We start from the raw sequence: 18,540 nt of genomic DNA, 5'->3' as shown, positions 1-18,540 counted from the left end.
GAATCACAGAGATCACTAGATCTGGGTTAAAAGGGACTTTAAAATTTACCTCTGTTGGTGGGCTGGAGCACCTTCCACTGCACCAGTGTGCTCACAGCCTCATCCAGCCTGGCCTAATTATTCCCTCCTATAATAATTCATATAATAATGAAGCCCTGGATCAATTAATAGATAATAATTAATAATCAACTAATTAATAGATAATAATTAATATATAATTAATATATAATCAATTAATATAATAATATAATAATCAATCCCTGGATCAATTAATATATAATAATTAATAAATTAATACATTGATTAATTAATATATAATAATTAATGTATACTCAATTAATATAATAATTAATATAATAATCAATCCCTGGGTTAATTATTCCCTCCTCTGGAGAAGTCCAAGGCACTGCCATGGTTTGGGATGCAGCCTGGGAGAGGCAGCAATGCTCCTGGAGCATCCCCAGCACACAAATCCCTGCAGTGGTGGCACTGCCTGGTTGCTGCAGTAAAAACCCATCCCTAAAACCCCTCAAAACCTGCAAGTCCTCTCCCTAAACCCTTTTGGGTTTTATTTTGCAGGGGCTCTGTTGCTGCTGCCCAACGATGCTCTGCAGACCCCGTGCAGCTCAGTGAGCCCTCCCAGGCACCCCAAATCCCGACCCTGAGGGCTGCGGAAGCTCTGAGGATGTGAGTGAGGAGGGAATGAGGCTCACCCTCATCCTGGGATGCCCAGGGGATCCTGCAGGGCAGCCAGCCCCTTCCTGCTGCTGTTGGAGCTGGGGTTTGGAGTGCCCGGGCTGCAGAACTCACCTGGCTGTGGGTGCCAGAGATGCCCGTGGTGCTGCCAGCTGCCCCCCGGTGACACAGGAGAAGCATCAGGCAGGAAGGAGGAGCAGGATCACAGCCAGCCCTGCATGGAGGATGCTGGATGGGCCCCAGCTGGACATCCCCAAAGGTGAGGGAGCAGCTCTGCCTCTGGGAATGGGGCAGAGCGGCTGGGAGCTGGGGCAGGCTTGGCAGAGCGAGAGCAGGAATGGCAGGAATGCGCCATGTGGGACGGGCGCTGCCCTCCTGGAGGCAGAGTGCACGAAAGGAGGCTCAGGGGGCCCTGCTGGCTCTGCACAGCTCCTGCCAGGAGGGGACAGCCGGGGGGATTGGGCTCTGCTCCCAGGGAACAGGGACAGGAGGAGGGGAACGGTCCCACATTGCACCAAGGAGGGGTTGGGTTGGATATCAGGGAGAATCTCTCCATGGAAATGCTCGGCAAGCGCTGGCACAGCCCATCCAGGGTGGAGTCCCCATTTGAAGGACATAGATGTGGCACTTAGGGACACGGTCTAGGGGTGGCCTTGGCACCATCAGGTGTGTGGCCAGACCTGATGCCCTAAAGGCCTTTCCAAAGCTAACTGCTGCCCTAAAGGCATTTCCAAAGCTAACTGATGCCCTTAAAGGCATTTCCAAAGCTAACTGCTGCCCTAAAGGCATTTCCAAAGCTAACTGGTGTCCTTAAAGGCCTTTCCAGAGCCAGCTACTGCAGTGACTCCCTCCTGTGCCCCCCCTGAGGCCGTGCCCGCCGCCCCCGCGGTGGCAGTGCCCTCTCAAAGGGGACATTGTGCATTGTGGCCGTGCCCAGCCCCGTGCCGGGCGGGCAGCGAGCAGCCCTGCCCCTGCCAGCCCTGTGCCAGCCCTGTGCCAGCCCTGTGCTGCTGTCACTGCACACATGGGCTGCTGCCTGGGGACCCCCTGGCACCAGGAGCTGGCGCTGGGATGCACAGGTAAGGTGCCCGTGGGGCTGCAGGGCTCCTGCCACGGGCTGGGAGCCTTGGGGACACCCTGGCACTGAGCACTGGCCCCTCTGGCCACCTGCCTTTCCTCTGGGATGGCTCCTGGTGCTCTCTCCTCTTGGATTGGGGCGTGCAGGGAGTGAGGCAGGACGTTTTGGCCAGGGAGGGGACAGGGTGACTCAGGGACTGGTTTATTCCCATGCTGTTGGTGATTCCCCTCCCTGCCCAGGAGCCCTCCAAGCACAGCCCATGGGTGCTGGCATCCCCCAGGGCACCATCCCTGCTCCAGGGTGTCCCAGTGAGCTGGGACATGGCTCAGGGCCAGCCAGGGCCAGAGGGTGCCCTGAGCACCAGCCCTGGAGCCAGGAGTGCAGCCCTGAGTGCGGGGACCTGGCTGGGGCTGGAGCTGTTTGCTGCCCACTGGTACAAAATATTTTGGCACCGAGGAGGCCAGTGAGTCACTGGCACGGCTGGGAACAATTCCCCAGCTGCAGTTTCAATTGGTCTCTTGAAAAAAAAAAAGCTCCCAGTTCCCTTTCTGAGCGTGGCTCAAATGAAAATAAACACTGAACCCGCGAGAGCGACCGGAGTGAGCCCTGGGGACCCATGGACAGGCTCTGTGCTGCTGCAGGCAGAGGTGGCACGAGCAGCGTCCCACCTGCCACCTCCTGTGGCACATCCCAGGGACACCGCTCAGGCCGGGAGAATCCTGCCAGGGATGCGGACGCCTCTGCCCCCCCTCCAGGTGAGGAGTGTGAGTCCTGCTGGCCCCGCCCGCCCGAGCTCCTGCCCCGCGGGGACCGCCTGCACCGCCGGGGACAATGGTGGGACACGGACACGGCACCGGGGACACAGCTCCAGGACATGGCAACAGGTACCCATCCATGGGACATGGCATCAGGGATCCCTCCCCAGGGAATGGCATCAGGTACCCAACAACAGGGCATGGCACCAGGGACCCATCCCCAGGGCATGGCACCAGGGACCCATCCCCATCCCCAGGGCATGGCAACACATACCCAACCACAGGGAATGACATCAGGTACCCATCCCCAGGGAATGGCATTATGGACTCATCTCTGCCCCCAGGGAATGGCACCAGGTACCCACTCCCATCCCCTGGGAATGGCAACAGGTACCCCACCACAGGGAATGGCACCAGGGACACATCCCCAGGACATGGCAACAGGTCCCCAACCCTATCCCCAGGACATGGCATCAGGGACCCAGTCACAGGGACTGGCATCAGGGACCCATCAGGGACCCATCCCCAGGGAATGACATCAGGGACCCATCCCCAGGGAATGGCATCAGGGACATATCCATTGGAAATGGCACCAGGGACCCGTCCCCAGGGCATGGCAACAGGTACCCAACCACAGGGAATGGAATCAGGGACCCATCCCCATCCCTAGGGAATAGCATCAGTTACCCATCTTCAGGGAATGGCTCCAGGGACACATCCCCATCCCCACCCCCACAGAATGGCACCAGGTACCCCCCCCAGGCCCTGCCCGGCTCTCTGGGCACAGAGAAGGGAGGAGGGCAGCCAGGAGTGGAGCAATGGCAGGAGCCAGCTCAGATTTAGCTCTGCCTCTGCCTCCCTTCACTTCCCCTTCTCCATTTCCTCATGTGGAGCTGCCACACGAAATGTTAAGACTTTGTTCAATGTAGACCCTTTTCTTTCAAAGCAAAACTTATTCATGGCCTGTCCAGCCTTGGGCTGCTCTTTTCTACTTGTCAGCTCTACATGAGAATTCTATTTCTTTGCATAAGAATTCTATTTCTGCATGCAAATATCAGTTTATTTGAGTGGCTGGCAAAGTTGGCTCAGTAAAAAGAGCCGTAGAGCAGAGTTCTGGTCAAAGAAGTGACTTTAAAAAGCTTCTGCACATTCCAGCTCTGCATCTCCAGGTACAGGTTTATCTTACAAATCCTGTTTGATTGCTGACAAAAATTGGGGTTTAATCTGGTTATCCCTCCACTGCCAATGCAGCTGTGGAAGAGCAGGGCTGGAGTTGTGTGTGCCTCAGCTTTCATTAACATAATTAGTGGCTCACATAGCAGGCCCTGAATCCTTTATGGCAATAACTGATGATGTGTGGAGCAGGGAGAAAGCTGATTGGGTTTTGGATACTCAGCAGAGCAGGCAGGGGAGAAAAATCTCATTTAGATTTTCAAATTTTTGAACGAAGAGTTTTGCAAGGCCTTGGCTCTCCTGTGCTGGGGAGTTGAGGTCTCCTCCAAAAAAAATCTTTGCTGGGGATTCACCCTTTTAACAGATCTGCTCATCTGAGGGTCTGGCCAGGAGAAAGGAGGGAAATCCCCTCACTCCACTGCAGCACTGGGAAAAAAGCCCAACATCAAGGGAGTGATGGAGTCAGACCCCATCACTCCCATGGATCTCTCCAACCTTGAGCACGACTTGAGGCTGGTTCCAGAGTTACACAGTCCCCAGCAGATGGGCAGGAGCTCTCAGCCGAGGCAGGACATCCCAGAGCTCTGCAGAGCATTTCCAGCAGCTCTGCTGTTCCCTCCTCTCCAGGTAAGGCTGGGCTGGCAGAGAGGAGCAGCCCCGCTCCCGAGGCAGGACACGGCTCCCCGGAGCCCCCGGTGGTGCTGCTGGCTCTCAGGGACACCCTTCCCCCAGGTAAGGAGCTCCTGGGGCACCTCCCAGGTTCCCTGGTTCCTGCAGTGCCTCGGGTCTCACCTTGGTGCTGAGGAACGAGGATGGGCTGGGCTTGTGCTGTGTGAGCATCACAGCCAGGCTGCATGTGCAAACCCAGGGCACACAGGGAATATTCCTCTGTCTGCTCTGGGTGCCCTGACCCCAGGGGAGCACTGACTTTGACTCTCATTCGTGGAGAAGTGTCCTCATTCAAGATAGACTGGAACCCACAAAAGTGTGAAATAGATTATAGAGAGCAGTGTAGGTGTGTCACTTGGTGGGAAATTGAGGTTTTGGGATTTTTAGTGTGTTGTGGATGGAAGCAAGATGGAGGGCACAGGGTGTCATCCTGGGTTTCTTCTTCATGCTTCTTCTTCCTTCTTCTCCATGGGTTTGGGCGGCATTTTGTAATTGGGCAGAAAAATCTTCATTGTGGGCTCTGTGAGATCAGTTATTGGGTTAAAAGGGAAATAATCTAGGTGTCAGTTCTTAATTGGATAGTTTAGTCTTAAAAGACTTTGTACCAAGAGATTGTTGGCCATTTTGTGCCTTCTAATGAAAAGTTGCAGAACTCACAGTGGTGAGACTGTTTTACTGATAAGAAACAGCACCTGAGTCTGAACATAAACTATCATCTCAAGTGCCTTCAATCCAGCCCCAGAGAAACCCACAGCTGGGTTTCTGGTGGCCCTGGCAGGGCGGCAGGGGTGGCTCTGTGTGGCAGGGGTGGCTCTGGGTGCCACAGAGCTCCTCCTCCCCTCCCACCCTCCTCTTTTCCCTTCCAAGAGCTCTCTCTCTCCTTTTCCGTGGAGAGCCGCTCCTGCGGGCGCCGCAATGCCCAGCTCCAGGAGGCTGCCAGGAGGAGGCTGTGGGCTCTGGAGAGCGATGACAGAAGTGTCTGTGCCCTGTTCAAGGTACAAACCCCGTGCCAGCCTGCTGGCATGCTCCTGGAATGGCGGGAGGTGTGCTGGGGTGCCAAACCCAGCTGAGGGGTTCCTCCAAGGCCACTGCGGGGGGCTCTGGAGGGGACTGGAATGATGGGGAAGATGAACTTGATGGCAAGTGAGAGGCAAAGCTGAGCCTTGTGCTGTTTTGGGGTATCTGAGCCTAAATAGGAATTCACAGGGCTGAGATCACCAAATCCATGTCCCTGCTGGAGGGGACAGCTCTGGACCGGCACAGAGTTCTCAGGCTGGGTTTTATACCAACAAATCCCAGCTACAGAGAGGATGCCTGGACTGAACTCTCCTTGCCTGTTGGATTTCACGGCTCCAGGAGGGTCCCTTGATGCTGCTTTGTGTCCCCTGTGCAGGAGCTGTCAGCCAGGCTGGTCTGTACACAGGCACACGAGGATCGCTTCCTCCTCACCTTCAAAACCCCAGAGGAAGTCTGGAAGTTTTCCACCTATCTGACTTTAGGTAACGTTTCCAAGGTCTATACAGACACCATGAGGAGGGTTTTTGGAGAAGGCATTGCCTGACACAGAACCGCAATGTTCAGGGTGGACAGTGAGAAATGAATTAGAAAACTTTGCAAGTTGTTGTTTGTGAAATCTCTGTTTGGATCAGGGAGAATCGGGAGGATTCCTTCTGGGAAATTTTGGAGACAAAATTAGAAGCTTTTGCCTTACATTTGGAAATCCCCAAGACCCTTCCTGCTGTCCAGAGAGGGAGGTGCTGATCCTGATGCCCCTCTTGGCTTCTCAGGGTACGTGGGGACCTGCCTGGAGCAGCTGCTCTTTGCCCAGGACTTCTGGCTGGACTGTGCCCTGGTGGAGGACACAGAGCTCAGGGTCACCGTGGATGAGGAGCACCTGGCCACCATCTACATGGATCTGCTCCTCCAGGAAGGTGTGATGGGAATGCACGTGGGGGAATTCCTGAAAATGCCCCAGCAGGGCTGGGCTGGAGCCCCTGGTGCACTGATCCCACCTCTGACTCTCTCTCTGCAGGGAACTTCTTCTGCAGGGCAGTGCCTGGTGTCTGCAAGCTGGAGCAGCAGGGAGAGGAGGATCTGCAGCTCTGCAGGAATGAGCTGGTCCATGTGAAGAGTGCTGGACAGGATTCCAGATGGGAAGGGATGTCCCTGCTGACGGGGCAGCGAGGCATGGTGCCCGTGACTGCTCTGGAGCCAATAGCTCACCCCTTTTACCAGTAAGTGCTGAAAGAAAGGGCTCGAACCAGGATTCTTTCCTGATCCTGGTGCATGACTGGCACCAAGGCTGGCTGGGAAACTCCTCTTGCTCCTGGCAAAGGGCAAGAGCCTCACAATTCTGTGAGGATATTTCCAGGAGGACCCATTAGGCATAAAGACTGGAATTAGTGCATCCTCTGTCAATGGGACACAGCAAGGACATTCTCCTACTTCAGATGTGGTTTTTGTAAGGTATTGATTGAGGTCATACATGAGATTATCTCTGGTTAACAGATGAAGAAGTGGCAGAAAAGATTCAGGCAATGCCAGCCAAAGTGGGGCTTCACACTTGTCACCTGGCTGAGCCTTTTACTTGGAGAAACCTTTCCTAAAGATTGCAAATTTATCCTGCTCCTCCCCTGTGGTGTGACAGCATCCCTGGGCTGGCCTGAGCTCAGGAGTGCTCACCAGGACCACTGAGGTCCCTTCTGCCTTGCAGGTGGTTCCTGAGGAATTATTCTGTGAGCTTTGGCCTCTCCCAGGAGATCAGTGGGACGAGCTCTGGGGCCATTGGTGAGTGACACCTGTGCACTGTCCCAGGCTGGGCACAAAACCTGGGTTTGGCCACAAATAGCCCCAAATCCATCTGTTCTTCTGGGACTGACCCTACCACAGGGGCTCTGAGGGAATGCTGCATCTCTGGACCCTCTGGAATGCAGATCAGAACTTGCAAACCATGTTCTGAGGAACACAGAGAGCAGAGAGCTGCTGGTGACGCCCTCCTGTCCTACTTCAATTTTATGTTTCTTTTCATTCTTTCAGAGTGAGGTTTCAAACCATGAGGTTCCCCTTGTGCTCACATGAAAGCTGTGCCCTCCATCCAGCCCTTAACCCCAGCCCAGTCCAGTTCAGAGCAAGCTGGACACAGGAGGTCCCTGCAGCTGTGACTTTGCCATGTAGGGATGGACATTGGCACTGTCCAGGATTTCACTCCTGGCAGAGTTGAGATAGGGCAGTGTCTGTGAAAATCCATATTTCCAGTCACCTTCCAGGCTGCAGCTCACAGAGGTGTGGAGTTTATCTATCCTTCTTTTATTTTGTATTATAACCCACTTCTCAAGGAGAAAAGGCAGAGAGCTGGACCCAAGATCACAATAAATCTTAGGGAAGAGAGGGGCAGCCCTCTGCAGCTGGAATCATGGCCTCTTCCTGCCCAGATCTCTTCCAGTGAAGAAGTTTTAGCAGGAATCCCACTGGAATTCCCTTTTTTGCCTTGGTTTCCCAGTCAGAGGCAGGTGCATCGCCACCAAGGACCACAGAGGAGAGGCGTGGGATGAGCTGAGCTTCTCCAAAGGAGACCCCATAGAAATCATTGGATTCTTCATCCCTGGGCTGCCCTGGTTTGTGGGCAGATCCCTCAGCACCAGGAGCATCGGCTTCGTTCCCACCCGGCACGTAAACCCCCAGGCTTGCGAACCTCTGTGAGTTTATTTAAATTAAATTCTGGAGAAAAGGGAGGGGAGGCTCCAAATCCCACCTCAAGGCTGTGTGAGAGCCTGGGGCAGGTGATTTCCCTTGCAGGACCTTCACAGAGGATGGGTTTGAGGTGTGAGCAGAAGCTTTGGCCAGGCTCTGCTGCAGCCCAGACACAAAAATTGCATTTCACCTGCCTTAGGTGATTCTTGGAGAGGAACAGATCCAGCCCTGGGCTAATTCCTGCAAGCTGGCTTCCCAGTTTGTCCTAGAAATGTCTTCAGTTCGTAGCTCTGAGGGGCTGGGAGCCTGGCAAGGGTGGGGAGAGCATTCTCTGCCCAGGACACAAATCCTGTTCTCCTTCCTCCTGCCCTGGGTGTGGAGGCAGAACTGGCACAGAGCAGAATTCCACACCCTCCCAAGGACACGGGGAGAGCTGTCCAGGGAGGGAGGGTGCTAAATCCCACCCTGACTCAGCAGCTGTCTCTGGTGGTGGTTTCCATTTGATGCCCATCCCAAGAGTGTGGGTAGGAGGACAAGGTTTTAACCAAGGTCTGCTGGGCTTTCCCCTCTCAGAGTCACTCCAGGTGAGTTGTAGCACTTTTCTCTGACACCCCAGAAGGGACAGAACAGATCAGGTGGTGTTCTGTGGCTTCTGGATTCCAAACCAGACCAATAGGTCCTTTCCTCTGGTGCCTTTCTGTTCCTTCATGGAGAACCTGGATGGTGAAGGTGTCCAGAATCCTGTGTTCATCTGCAACACACCTTCTGTTGTGGGAGGAAGAGAAAGGATGGGGAAACTTCCCTTCCCATCCCATCCCATCCCATCCCATCCCATCCCATCCCATCCCATCCCATCCCATCCCATCCCACTCACCCCACAGGCCAGCTGCAGTGTCAGGGGCTGGGCACACGCTGACTCTTTTCTCCTGCCCCACCCCAGGGGAAAGGGCTTTGTGTTCCTGAGTGAAGAGGAGAAGTCCCCAGTGCTGCACATCCCCTGCAATGGTGACGAGGAGCACTTTGCCACCCTCCTGGGGGACCTGGCACACACTGACATCACCTCTGTGTACAGGCTGGGTGAGTGTCCCCTCTCTTTATATCCCAGTCCCTGCATCCCCAGGGAGAGCTGGGCAGGCCTGGAGAGCCCCAAGACCATGGGAATGCAGTGGAGGCAACTTCTGGGGTGGAGGCAGCACAAACCTGTCTGTGGTGGTGTTCACAGGGGTCCCAGGACCAGGGAAGAGATGAGAAGCTTGACTCCATGTTTCAGAAAACGGATTTATTATTTTTTATATATCTTATATTAAAACTATACTAAAAGAATAGAAGAAAGGATTTCATCAGAAGGCTTGAATGGAAGGAAAAAGAAAGGAATGATAATAAAATCTTGTCACTGACTGAGACAGTCCAGACAGCTGGACTGTGATTGGCCGTTAATTAAAAACAACCACATGAGACCAATCACAGATGCACCTGTTGCATTCCACAGCAGCAGATAATCAATGTTTACATTTCATTTCTAAGGCCTCTCAGCTTCTCAGGAGAAAAAACCCTAACGAAAGGATTTTTCATAAAATGTGTCTGTGACACCCATGCTCAGCCTGGTGATGGAGGCTGGAGGTGTTCTCAGGAGGTGACCCAGCCATGCTGGAGTCTGTAGGGACCTTCTCTGCTGCCAGGGCAGCTCCTGAGCTGGGATTCACCCTGGCAGGTGCTGCTCTCCACTGAGCTGTCCACTGGCCTGCAGGACCAGGGATGGGGTTTCTGGGGGCTCTCGCTTTCTCTGTTCTGGCTGGGTGGCTTTGGGACTTCAGCTGATTTCTGCACATTGACACTGACCAAGGATTTGGGGTTTGTGTTCTGTTTGTCTCTTTGTACAGCTGGGTTTGAACCCACAGCCGTGTTCCCACAAGTGCCACCAGGTGAGTATGAGGAGGGGACAGAGGGGGAGGGTTTGGTGGTGGCTTCTGAGGGTGAATTTGGACAGGAGGAAACATCAGAGAATGGTTTGAGTTGGGAAAAACCTTAAAGGTCATCCTTCCATGGTGAGGGACACCTTCCACCTTCCCAGGTTTCTCCAAGCCCTGTCCAACCTGCCCTTGGACAATTCCATGGGTGGGGCAGCCACAGGGAAGAATTTCCTCCTGATCCCACTGTGGTTTCCCTGTCCCTTCCAGAGGCTGCTCTCCATGGCAGTAAAGAAATCCAGGTGCTCCAGTCTTGGGAGGAGATCAATGACTGGGCTACCAGCAGCACCTCAGAGCTGTCCAGCCCAGGCAGTGAAACAGCCCCTGCCACACTGGAAGATGTTCTCCTGGAGAAGCTGGACGACTTGGATTATCCCAAATTCTTCATCGACCTCAACACTGGCCACATGGAGGATGCTGATGTCTTTGACCCCATATTGACCTTCCTCAACCAAGACAGTTTCATGCCCAGTTTCCAAAGCTTTTATGATCTCAGCTTTTCCTTTCTCCACTCCACTTTTTATGGTTTCTCTGATGAAGAGGAACTGGTCCTGTACCTTGAGACTTCCCGGAACTGGGCCAAGAGGACTCGTTCAGTTTGGGCTCACGTCAGGCTCTGTTTCCTCTTGGGTAAGCTCTGCACCAAAAAGCTCAAGCTCTCCCAGGCCCGGGTGTACTTTGAGGAAGCCATGAATGTCCTGGACAGGGGCTTTGGGGACCTGCCCCTGCTGGCAGCGCTGCACGGGAGCCTCGCCTCCATCTACCTGAAGCAGAACATGAAGCACAAGTTCTCCTCCCTGCTGGGGAAGACAGTGACCCTGCTCGTGTGCCTGCCTGGCCGCTCCTTCAGCTCGGAGAATGAGCTGGAGCTCCTCACCTATATCCTGAGGGAATCCATCGCCGTGGGCAATGCCCCGCTGGAGGCCCGGATCTGCTTCCTCATTGTTAAGCTCTTCCTGCAGCTGGGCAGGACCGAGGAGGTGCTGCCCTTTTTGGAGCATCTCCAGTGTCTCAGCACCACCTGGCTCAGCCCAGGCAGCCGTGCTGGGCCCCTGGATGCCACTGCCACACTGGGCTACCTCTATGACAAGAAGTGCCTGCCGAACATTGCACTGGCCTCCGTCAGGTCCTTCGTTCCCAGCGGCACCAAGGGCACACCGACCCCCATCTGGCGAGCCGGCTTCATCCTCCAAAATGCTTCCAAGCTCCTGGGGGGGCAGCAGCTGGACAGGAGCAGCATCCCAGCAGTGGCTTGCATGTACCTCAAGCAGGCTCTGCAGTTCTGCTGTGAGGGCAGGGCCGTGCCCATGCAGAGGACACTCTGCACCATCCTGTCCAGGACGTATCTCCAGCACGGCCTGCTGGACGGAGCCATTCCCTACACAGCCAGGGCTGCAGCTCTGGCCAGACTGCTGGGGGAGGAGGAGGCGTTTGAGTCCTCGCTGTGCCTGGCCTGGCTGTTCGTGCTGCAGCGGCAGCCGGGCCCGGCGGGGCAGCTCCTGCAGCGGCTCCTGCGGCGCTGCTGCGCTGCGCGGCGCGGCCTGCGAGACCCCGCACGGCGCCATGCACAACCTGCTGGCCATGGCCCTCGCCGCCCAGGGCCGCCTCCAGGAGGCCGCTGAGAACTTCCTGAGGGCCCTGCACAAGGCCAAGGAGGCGGGGAGCTGCAGGAACCAGGCCGTGGCCCTGGCGAACCTGGGCCAGCTGAGCCTGTCGTGCGGGGCCGCCCAGCTGGCCGAGCTGTACCTGCTGTGGGCAGTGCGGCTCTACAGCGAGCTCCAGGGCCACAGAGAGATGGACACGGAGCTGGCACAGGTGCTGCTGTGGCTGGCACAGGCCATGATGGACAGGCAGAGGGTGGAAGATGCCAAATTGTGCTATGAGCTGGCGCTGGGGTTTGCTCTGAAGTGGCAGAACCTGAGGAGTGAGTATCGAGGGGAGCCGGGCAGTGTTTGACCCCGCCAGGTCCCCAGTGCTGTCCCCTGAGCTGTCCTTCTCCCTTTCCCTGTGCCACACAGGTCAGCTGTCCCCTGAGCTGTCCTTCTCCCTTTCCCTGTCCCACACAGGTCAGCTGTCCCCTGAGCTGTCCTTCTCCTTTCCCTGTCCCACACAGGTCAGCTGCACGTCACGGAGCGTCTGTGCCATTTCTACAGCAGAGTGTGCCCCGAGCTGCAGGCCTGCATCACCTACCACGAGCACTGGGCATCCCTGGCACGGCAGCTGCAGGACAGGGAGCTGGAGGCCAGTGCCAGGCAGGCCCTCAGCCAGCTCTACCAGGCTCTGGGCACACCTCAGTGAGTGCCTGGGCTGTGGGATGCTGCCAGAGTGTGCTGGCTTTCCTGGGGTGTCCCTTGAGCAGGGTGGTGGTGGCTCCATCTGCCCCACAGCTCAGGTTCTGAGATTTATGAGCTGTCACTGTGCTCTGAGAGGGAGCAGCTCAATGTCAACCAGAGCTGGGCAAACGTTGTCCCAGACAGAGCTGGAGTGTGGCCAAACACAGTTTTCCAGGACACATCCAGGCTTCAGCAGAGTGACAGGGAATTCATTGCTTCCTTTGGAAGCTTATCCCAATGATTAATCACCCCTCCCCAGCAAGAACAGGCTCCTTATCTGCTCTTTGAGTAGGTCTGGTTTCAGCCTCCAGCTGCCAAGGCTGCCCTTCCTATATCTGCTGTGATATTGTCCCCAGGGAGGGACTGAAAACCCACAGGAGGTGCTTAAAACCAGTATTAGCTCACCTTTAATCCCTGCCTAACACTGTGTGGGACTGGGGCTGGGGCTGGGGCTGGGGCTGGGGCTGGGGCTGGGGCTGGGAGAGGAGAGGAGAGGAGAGGAGAGGAGAGGAGAGGAGAGGAGAGGAGAGGAGAGGAGAGGAGAGGAGAGGAGAGGAGAGGAGAGGAGAGGAGAGGAGAGGAGAGGAGAGGAGAGGAGAGGAGAGGAGAGGAGAGGAGAGGAGAGGAGAGGAGAGGAGAGGAGAGGAGAGGAGAGGAGAGGAGGAGAGGAGAGGAGAGGAGAGGAGAGGAGAGGAGGAGGGAGAGGAGAGGAGAGGAGAGGAGAGGAGAGGAGAGGAGGAGAGGAGAGGAGAGGAGAGGAGAGGAGAGGAGAGGAGAGGAGAGGAGAGGAGAGGAGAGGAGAGGAGAGGAGAGGAGAGGAGAGAGGAGAGGAGAGGAGAGGAGAGGAGAGGAGAGGAGGAGGGAAGCTGGGACAGGCCACAGAAGGCAATCAGATCAAAGAGTGGGGAGGCAGTTCCCAGTCCCAGAAGGACATATGGGCAGGGCTGTCCCCAGCTGGGATGTTCACCTCCCCAGGCAGGTCAGGGTGAGTGCAGGGGGAAGGTATTCAGGGAGCAGATGCCTGTCATGTGAACGGTGCTATTTAGGATCACAAAGAACCCCATTGCCTGGGCTCTCAGGGCAGCTGGGGCCTGCCTGCCAGCAGGAGAGACACCAAGCAAACAAACTGCCCTGGCCACTGCTGCCTCTCCCTTCCCCACAGCTGAGTCCATGTCCCCCCCTCTGGCTCATGCCACTGCCTGGCCCTGCGTCCTCCAGTTACCAGGGGCTGGAAAAGGGGTTTGGACATGTAGCCAGAGATCTCACAAGGGACAAACACCAGGCAGAGGTGTGGGTTTGGGTGCCAGGTGCTGTCTGGGACATGTAGGTACAAGCATTCCCTGCCTGTGCTCCCATGTGGAGCTGGGAGTGACTTTGGGACTTGGTTTAGGCAGATTGGGTTTGGAGGTGACCTGGATGAAGCCCTCTTAGTCACCCAGGGGTGAGGAATAGCCTGAGTGGGACCACTGGTGTTCTGAATTGTCCTAAGGTGGCCAAATGGCCACCAAACCTGAGCATTAAAGCATGGAGATGTCCATGATCCTTCTGTCAGAGGTGACCATGTCCTTTTGCCCCCAGGCTTTGGTAACTCCAGGAGGAGAGGGCAGGGGGTCAGTGCCATGGGGAGGTGGCCTGGGGACAGCTCTGTGACTCCTCTGAGGTGGCTTTTTGCCTGTTGCCATCACAGGGCTCTGAGACAATCCCTGGACTGCACCAAGCAGAGCCTGAGGATCTTCATCGACCTGCAGGAGGCTGTGAAGGCAGCAGAAGCCTGGCTGCAGGCAGGAAAGCTCTACTACCTTCTGCAGGAGGATGAGCTGGTGGAAATGTACTTCCAGGTACTGGGGAGGTGGCTGAAGCTGTGCCTTACATTCCCATTCCCTTTTGGGGCTGGGAAACCTGGAAGGGAAAGTTCTGAGCACTGTAAACCTGCTGCTGGAAGGAGGAGCTCTTGCCTTACCCTCAGGCACTGAATTTCCTCCCTCTCTTTCCATCCACTGAGTTTAGAGGATTTGGGGGTGAAAAGAAGTGAGCTAGTTGAGTCAGAAAGTGATGTGGGAGTGCCAAAAGAAGCTGGAGGTGCCAAGTGAGCAGTTCCCATTGAAATATCCATAAATAAGGGACAAGTGCCAGGGAAGCCGTTGGAGTGGAAGACTTCTGGCACCTCTCCATCTCCAGCGTTATTTTATCAGCTGAGCTGCAAAGTGGAAGAGCAACTCCTAAAATTTGAGGTTTATTTAATCGCACCAATGTCTCTGCCTTTCCAAATGTCACTCCAGCCCCTTTTTCCTTCCAGGCAGCCATCCAGACTGCTCTGAAAGGGGACAACTTCTCCTTGGCCATGGACCTTTATGAGAAAGCAGGTGACACCTTCTTCAATGGCAGCTGGAACAGGGCCCGGGCAGTGGAGTTTTACAGGGTATGGAGCCCCCTGAGCATCCGTCCCTGTGTCCCCACTGTGGTGGCTGGGGAGGCTTTGCCCCGAGGATGGAGGGTGCAGAGGGATGGGGTGATCCCAAGGGTGCCAGAGTGGGAGGCTTGGAGCAAAAAAGGTTTGCAAAACACCCCAGAGATATTTGGGATTGGGAATGGGCTCCTTCCATTACAAATCCTGGTGATGTTAAGCATGAGCTGGTCACTCCTGGGTACACCCAGTCAGAATTCCAGGCACCCAAGGAAGGGCAGGGATGTGAGGCTCAGGCTTTGAGAGCCATTGGGATTTAAAACTCATTTTCAAGGGACTAAAACCTAAACCTTCAGTGCCCATCCCCTGCTTTAGTCCCTGTCCTGCTGCTCTGTCACCCCTCCCAGGCAGTGCTGACCCTCCAGGAACATCCTGAGCTCACCATTCTCTCTCCTTAGGGAGGAGCTGTGCCTTTGTCCAGGAAACTCAAGGCCACCCAGACAGAGCTGAGGCTGTTCAACAAGCTGGCAGAGCTGCAGATCAGCCTGCAGGGCTATGAGAAGGCTCTGGAGTTTGCCACGCTGGCAGCCAGGCTCAGCCTCAGGGTTGGTGAGTGATTGACACCCAAAAGTAACTGGGAGTTACTGGGAGTTACTGGGCAGTGGGTGATTTTTGGGGGAGCCACTGAATCTTGTGGATGAGAACAAGATCCATGTGAAAAGGGGATCTCCTGCTTTCCTAACACTGCTGGACCTGCTCTTACCCAAAGTCAGGACAGCTTTTTGAGGCCACTTCTGCTTTTTTCAGCTGTGTGACAGCAGAGAGTTTGTGTTACCCCAGAGCACAGGAAGTCTGGTGAAAGCACAGGACTCAGCAGTTCCTCTCTGCCCTGCTTGTGCTAAAAACCTCACCCCTTCCCATTACAGAAATAGTTTGGATGGGCAAAATGCCAGCTTAAATGTCTGGGATGGGACCAGTCTTATACCAACCCCTTCCAGCACCCAAAAAAATTCCCTGGCTGGATGATACTCCTGGGCCAATCTGTCCAGCTGTGGCATCAACCACCCTGCCCACGGCTCTGCTTTCTCTCAGAGGTATCCATGCCCCAGGATACTGAGAAAATGCATCCAGAGTGGCTCAGCAGGGCTGGGGATGGATTGAGCTGGATCAGCAACTTTTCCAGGAGATCCATGGCAGGAGCTGGTTAATTCCATCCACCTCTTTTCCGGGGGATCAGCTGCAGGAGCTGGTTGATTCCACCTCTCTTTCCCAGGGGATCAGATCCCATCCCTCTCTTTCCCAGGGGATCCATGGCAGGAGCTGGTTGATCCCACCCCTCTATTTTCCAGGAAATCCATGGCAGGAGCTGGTTAATTCCACACACCTTTTTCCAGATCCAGGGCAGGAGCTGGTTGATTCTACTCACCTCTTTTCCAGGAGATCCTTAGCAGGAGGTTGATGCCACCTCTCTCTTTCCCAGGGTATCAGATCCCACCCCTCTCTTTCTCAGGGGATCCATGGAAGGAGCTGGTTGATCCCATCTCTCTTTCAGCTGCAGGAGCTGGTTGATCCCATCTCTCTTTCCCAGGGGATCAGCTGCAGGAGCTGGTTGCCTTCCACCGCCTGGCCAGAGCCTATGACTTGCTGCACATGCACGAGATGGCCGAGGATTGCTACCTGAAGACCCTGGCCATGCGTCCCCCCGTGCTGCAGAGCTCAGCAGAGGCTCTGTACTACTGCAAGGTCTACTGGCACCTGGGCAACCTGGCCCTGCACAAGCTGAAGGTAAGAGAGGAGCCCTCCCGTGGTGCTGTGCCTTGGATGGGGGGCTGAGGGTGAAGGTCACATCTGCTTTTGAAGGGGGAAGGGAATTTGGGAAGAAGTGCTGGCACTTAGCACCATTCCAGTGAAATCAGGGCCCCCAGGCTCTGTTCCAGCTCCCTCCTGCCCCATGAGCTCCAGGGAAGTGTTGTTATAGAGCACAACACAGAACAAAGTACCACGACTCCGTCAGAAGGGTGCAAGAGAGATTTATTACAGCAAACATGTTGCTTTTGTACTTTTTCAAGATATTTACATTCATTCAACATACACATTCACTGCCCATTGGTTATAGGAAAGAAACAAAGTTCTCAGTGGGTGACCAAGGAGCCAGGTCATTCTGTGAGCCAGCTAGAGTCTGTATCTCTTAACTTTCTCTCCTTCATCACATCTCCATGGTGAAAACCTTGGTGTCTTCCCCAGGAGAGATATGGGGCTTTCCTTTATCTTCAGGAGGCCTTTGCTGGCTCACAAGAACAGCACAGAATGTCTTTCCTACAGTGAAGCCCCTTCCTAACTCCTGTCCTGTGTTTTCTCTCAGGATGAACAGGATGCAGCCTCCTACTTCCAGCTGGCCCTGGCTGCAGCCACCGAGCTGGGGGACCAGGAGCTGCAGGCCCAGCTCCGTGCCAAGCTGGCTGCCATCCCTGGAGCCCCAGGGGGACCTGAGGGCACCCCAGGCTGTGCCACAGAGCGGCCCCGGTGGCTGAGCCAAGGTGGCCACGTGGTGTGACCCGTGTGCCACCCTGGGGACACCAGTGGAGCCATCCAGCAGCACCATGCAAGGTCTGTGTGCCCGCCAGGACCGGCCCAGGAGGCTCCTGCACCACGTCCTGAGGGGCTGCAGGGGTTTGGGCTCCTCCTCCCAAGCACTTGGGACCCTGTCCTTGTGTTCCAGGAGAGGGCTGTGCCCAGAGCGGAGGTGGCACAGCCAGGACAGGGTGGCACAGCAGTGGTGCTGGAGCTGGGGGTGCAGCAGGGCTGAGCTCCTGGGGGTTCAGGAGTGCCCTGCCAGGATGGGGACTGAGTGCTGCCATGTGCCTGTCCCCACAGCTGCCCCACACCTTGCAGCAGCTCAGCCCGACCCAAACCTGTTTGGAATAGCAGCTCCTTTATTTACACCTGGTTTTTATCCTCATCTGCTCCATGAGGTCTGTGCTGGCATCTCTGCCAAGCCCCTCTCCTGTAAAAAGCACCACCAAAGCTTTTGGCAGCGAGGGACAGAATTAGGGAGGTGAGGAGGAATAAAGGGGCTGGTCCAGCCTCATCTGAGGGCAGAAAAAACTGCTCAGGGGGAGGCAGAGCCCATCCTGACCCCAGCCCTGCCACCCAACCTCCGGGTCCGGAGCAGGAGCACAGGAACGGGGAGCTGCTGCATTCCCCATCCCTGGAGGTGTCAAAACGTGGATGTGGCATTTGGGGACACGGGTTAGTGCTGGGGAACGGTCGGGCTCGATGATCTTGGAGGGATTTCCCGACCTTGGAGGGATTCCCCCACCCGAGCAGATCGCAGGCACAGGAGGATGCGCAGCTCTGCTGCTCAGCCCGGCTCGCCAGCAGAGAGCAATAAATGCCCATTTTTGCAGCGGGAGCAAAGCCCGAGCCCGGCTCTGGAGCACGGGGAAGGAGGAGAGCTTTTCCCAGCTGATCTCTTTGCTTTGGCAACCAGCGGCCATCTGGGCTTCACAGCCAGACCCCGCTCCCAGTTCCTCCATCTCCCTGCCCGTGCTGCCCTGCTCAGATTGTTAAATACAGAATATTTATTTCCTCCCTCCCTGCTCTCTACAAACACCGAGTTCAGCTTCCTCCTGCAGTCCCTTCGAGGCGTTTGTCACCGGGGCAATGGTTATTTACCTCTTGTTTACCGAGCATTGCTGCAGCGCTGCCGAGCAGCCTCACACCCAGCCCCGAGCAGGGGATTCTCCATCCTGGCTGAGATCAGGGCTCCCCAAAA

At 55.7% G+C, this 18,540-nt stretch overlaps 1 protein-coding gene across 1 annotated transcript; it reads left to right on the top strand.

Moving 5' to 3' along the window:
- The first annotated feature begins 2,390 nt into the window (after positions 1–2,390).
- On the top strand, positions 2,391–17,319 carry SH3TC2 (SH3 domain and tetratricopeptide repeats 2). The gene is given in 18 exon segments (XM_030957516.1): positions 2,391–2,658; positions 4,330–4,434; positions 5,239–5,366; positions 5,765–5,870; positions 6,159–6,302; positions 6,404–6,605; positions 7,085–7,158; positions 7,871–8,066; positions 9,002–9,138; positions 9,942–9,983; positions 10,239–11,551; positions 11,553–11,952; positions 12,142–12,322; positions 14,049–14,199; positions 14,658–14,780; positions 15,224–15,374; positions 16,354–16,550; positions 17,128–17,319. Coding segments are annotated over 18 exon segments (4,110 nt in total).
- Positions 17,320–18,540: the final 1,221 nt, after the last annotated feature.

The sequence above is a fragment of the Camarhynchus parvulus genome, chromosome 13 (genome assembly GCF_901933205.1).
Source record: "Camarhynchus parvulus chromosome 13, STF_HiC, whole genome shotgun sequence".
Taxonomy (NCBI): domain Eukaryota; kingdom Metazoa; phylum Chordata; class Aves; order Passeriformes; family Thraupidae; genus Camarhynchus; species Camarhynchus parvulus.
Note: the sequence above shows the minus strand (reverse complement) of the source record. Positions and strands in the feature narration are given on the sequence as shown.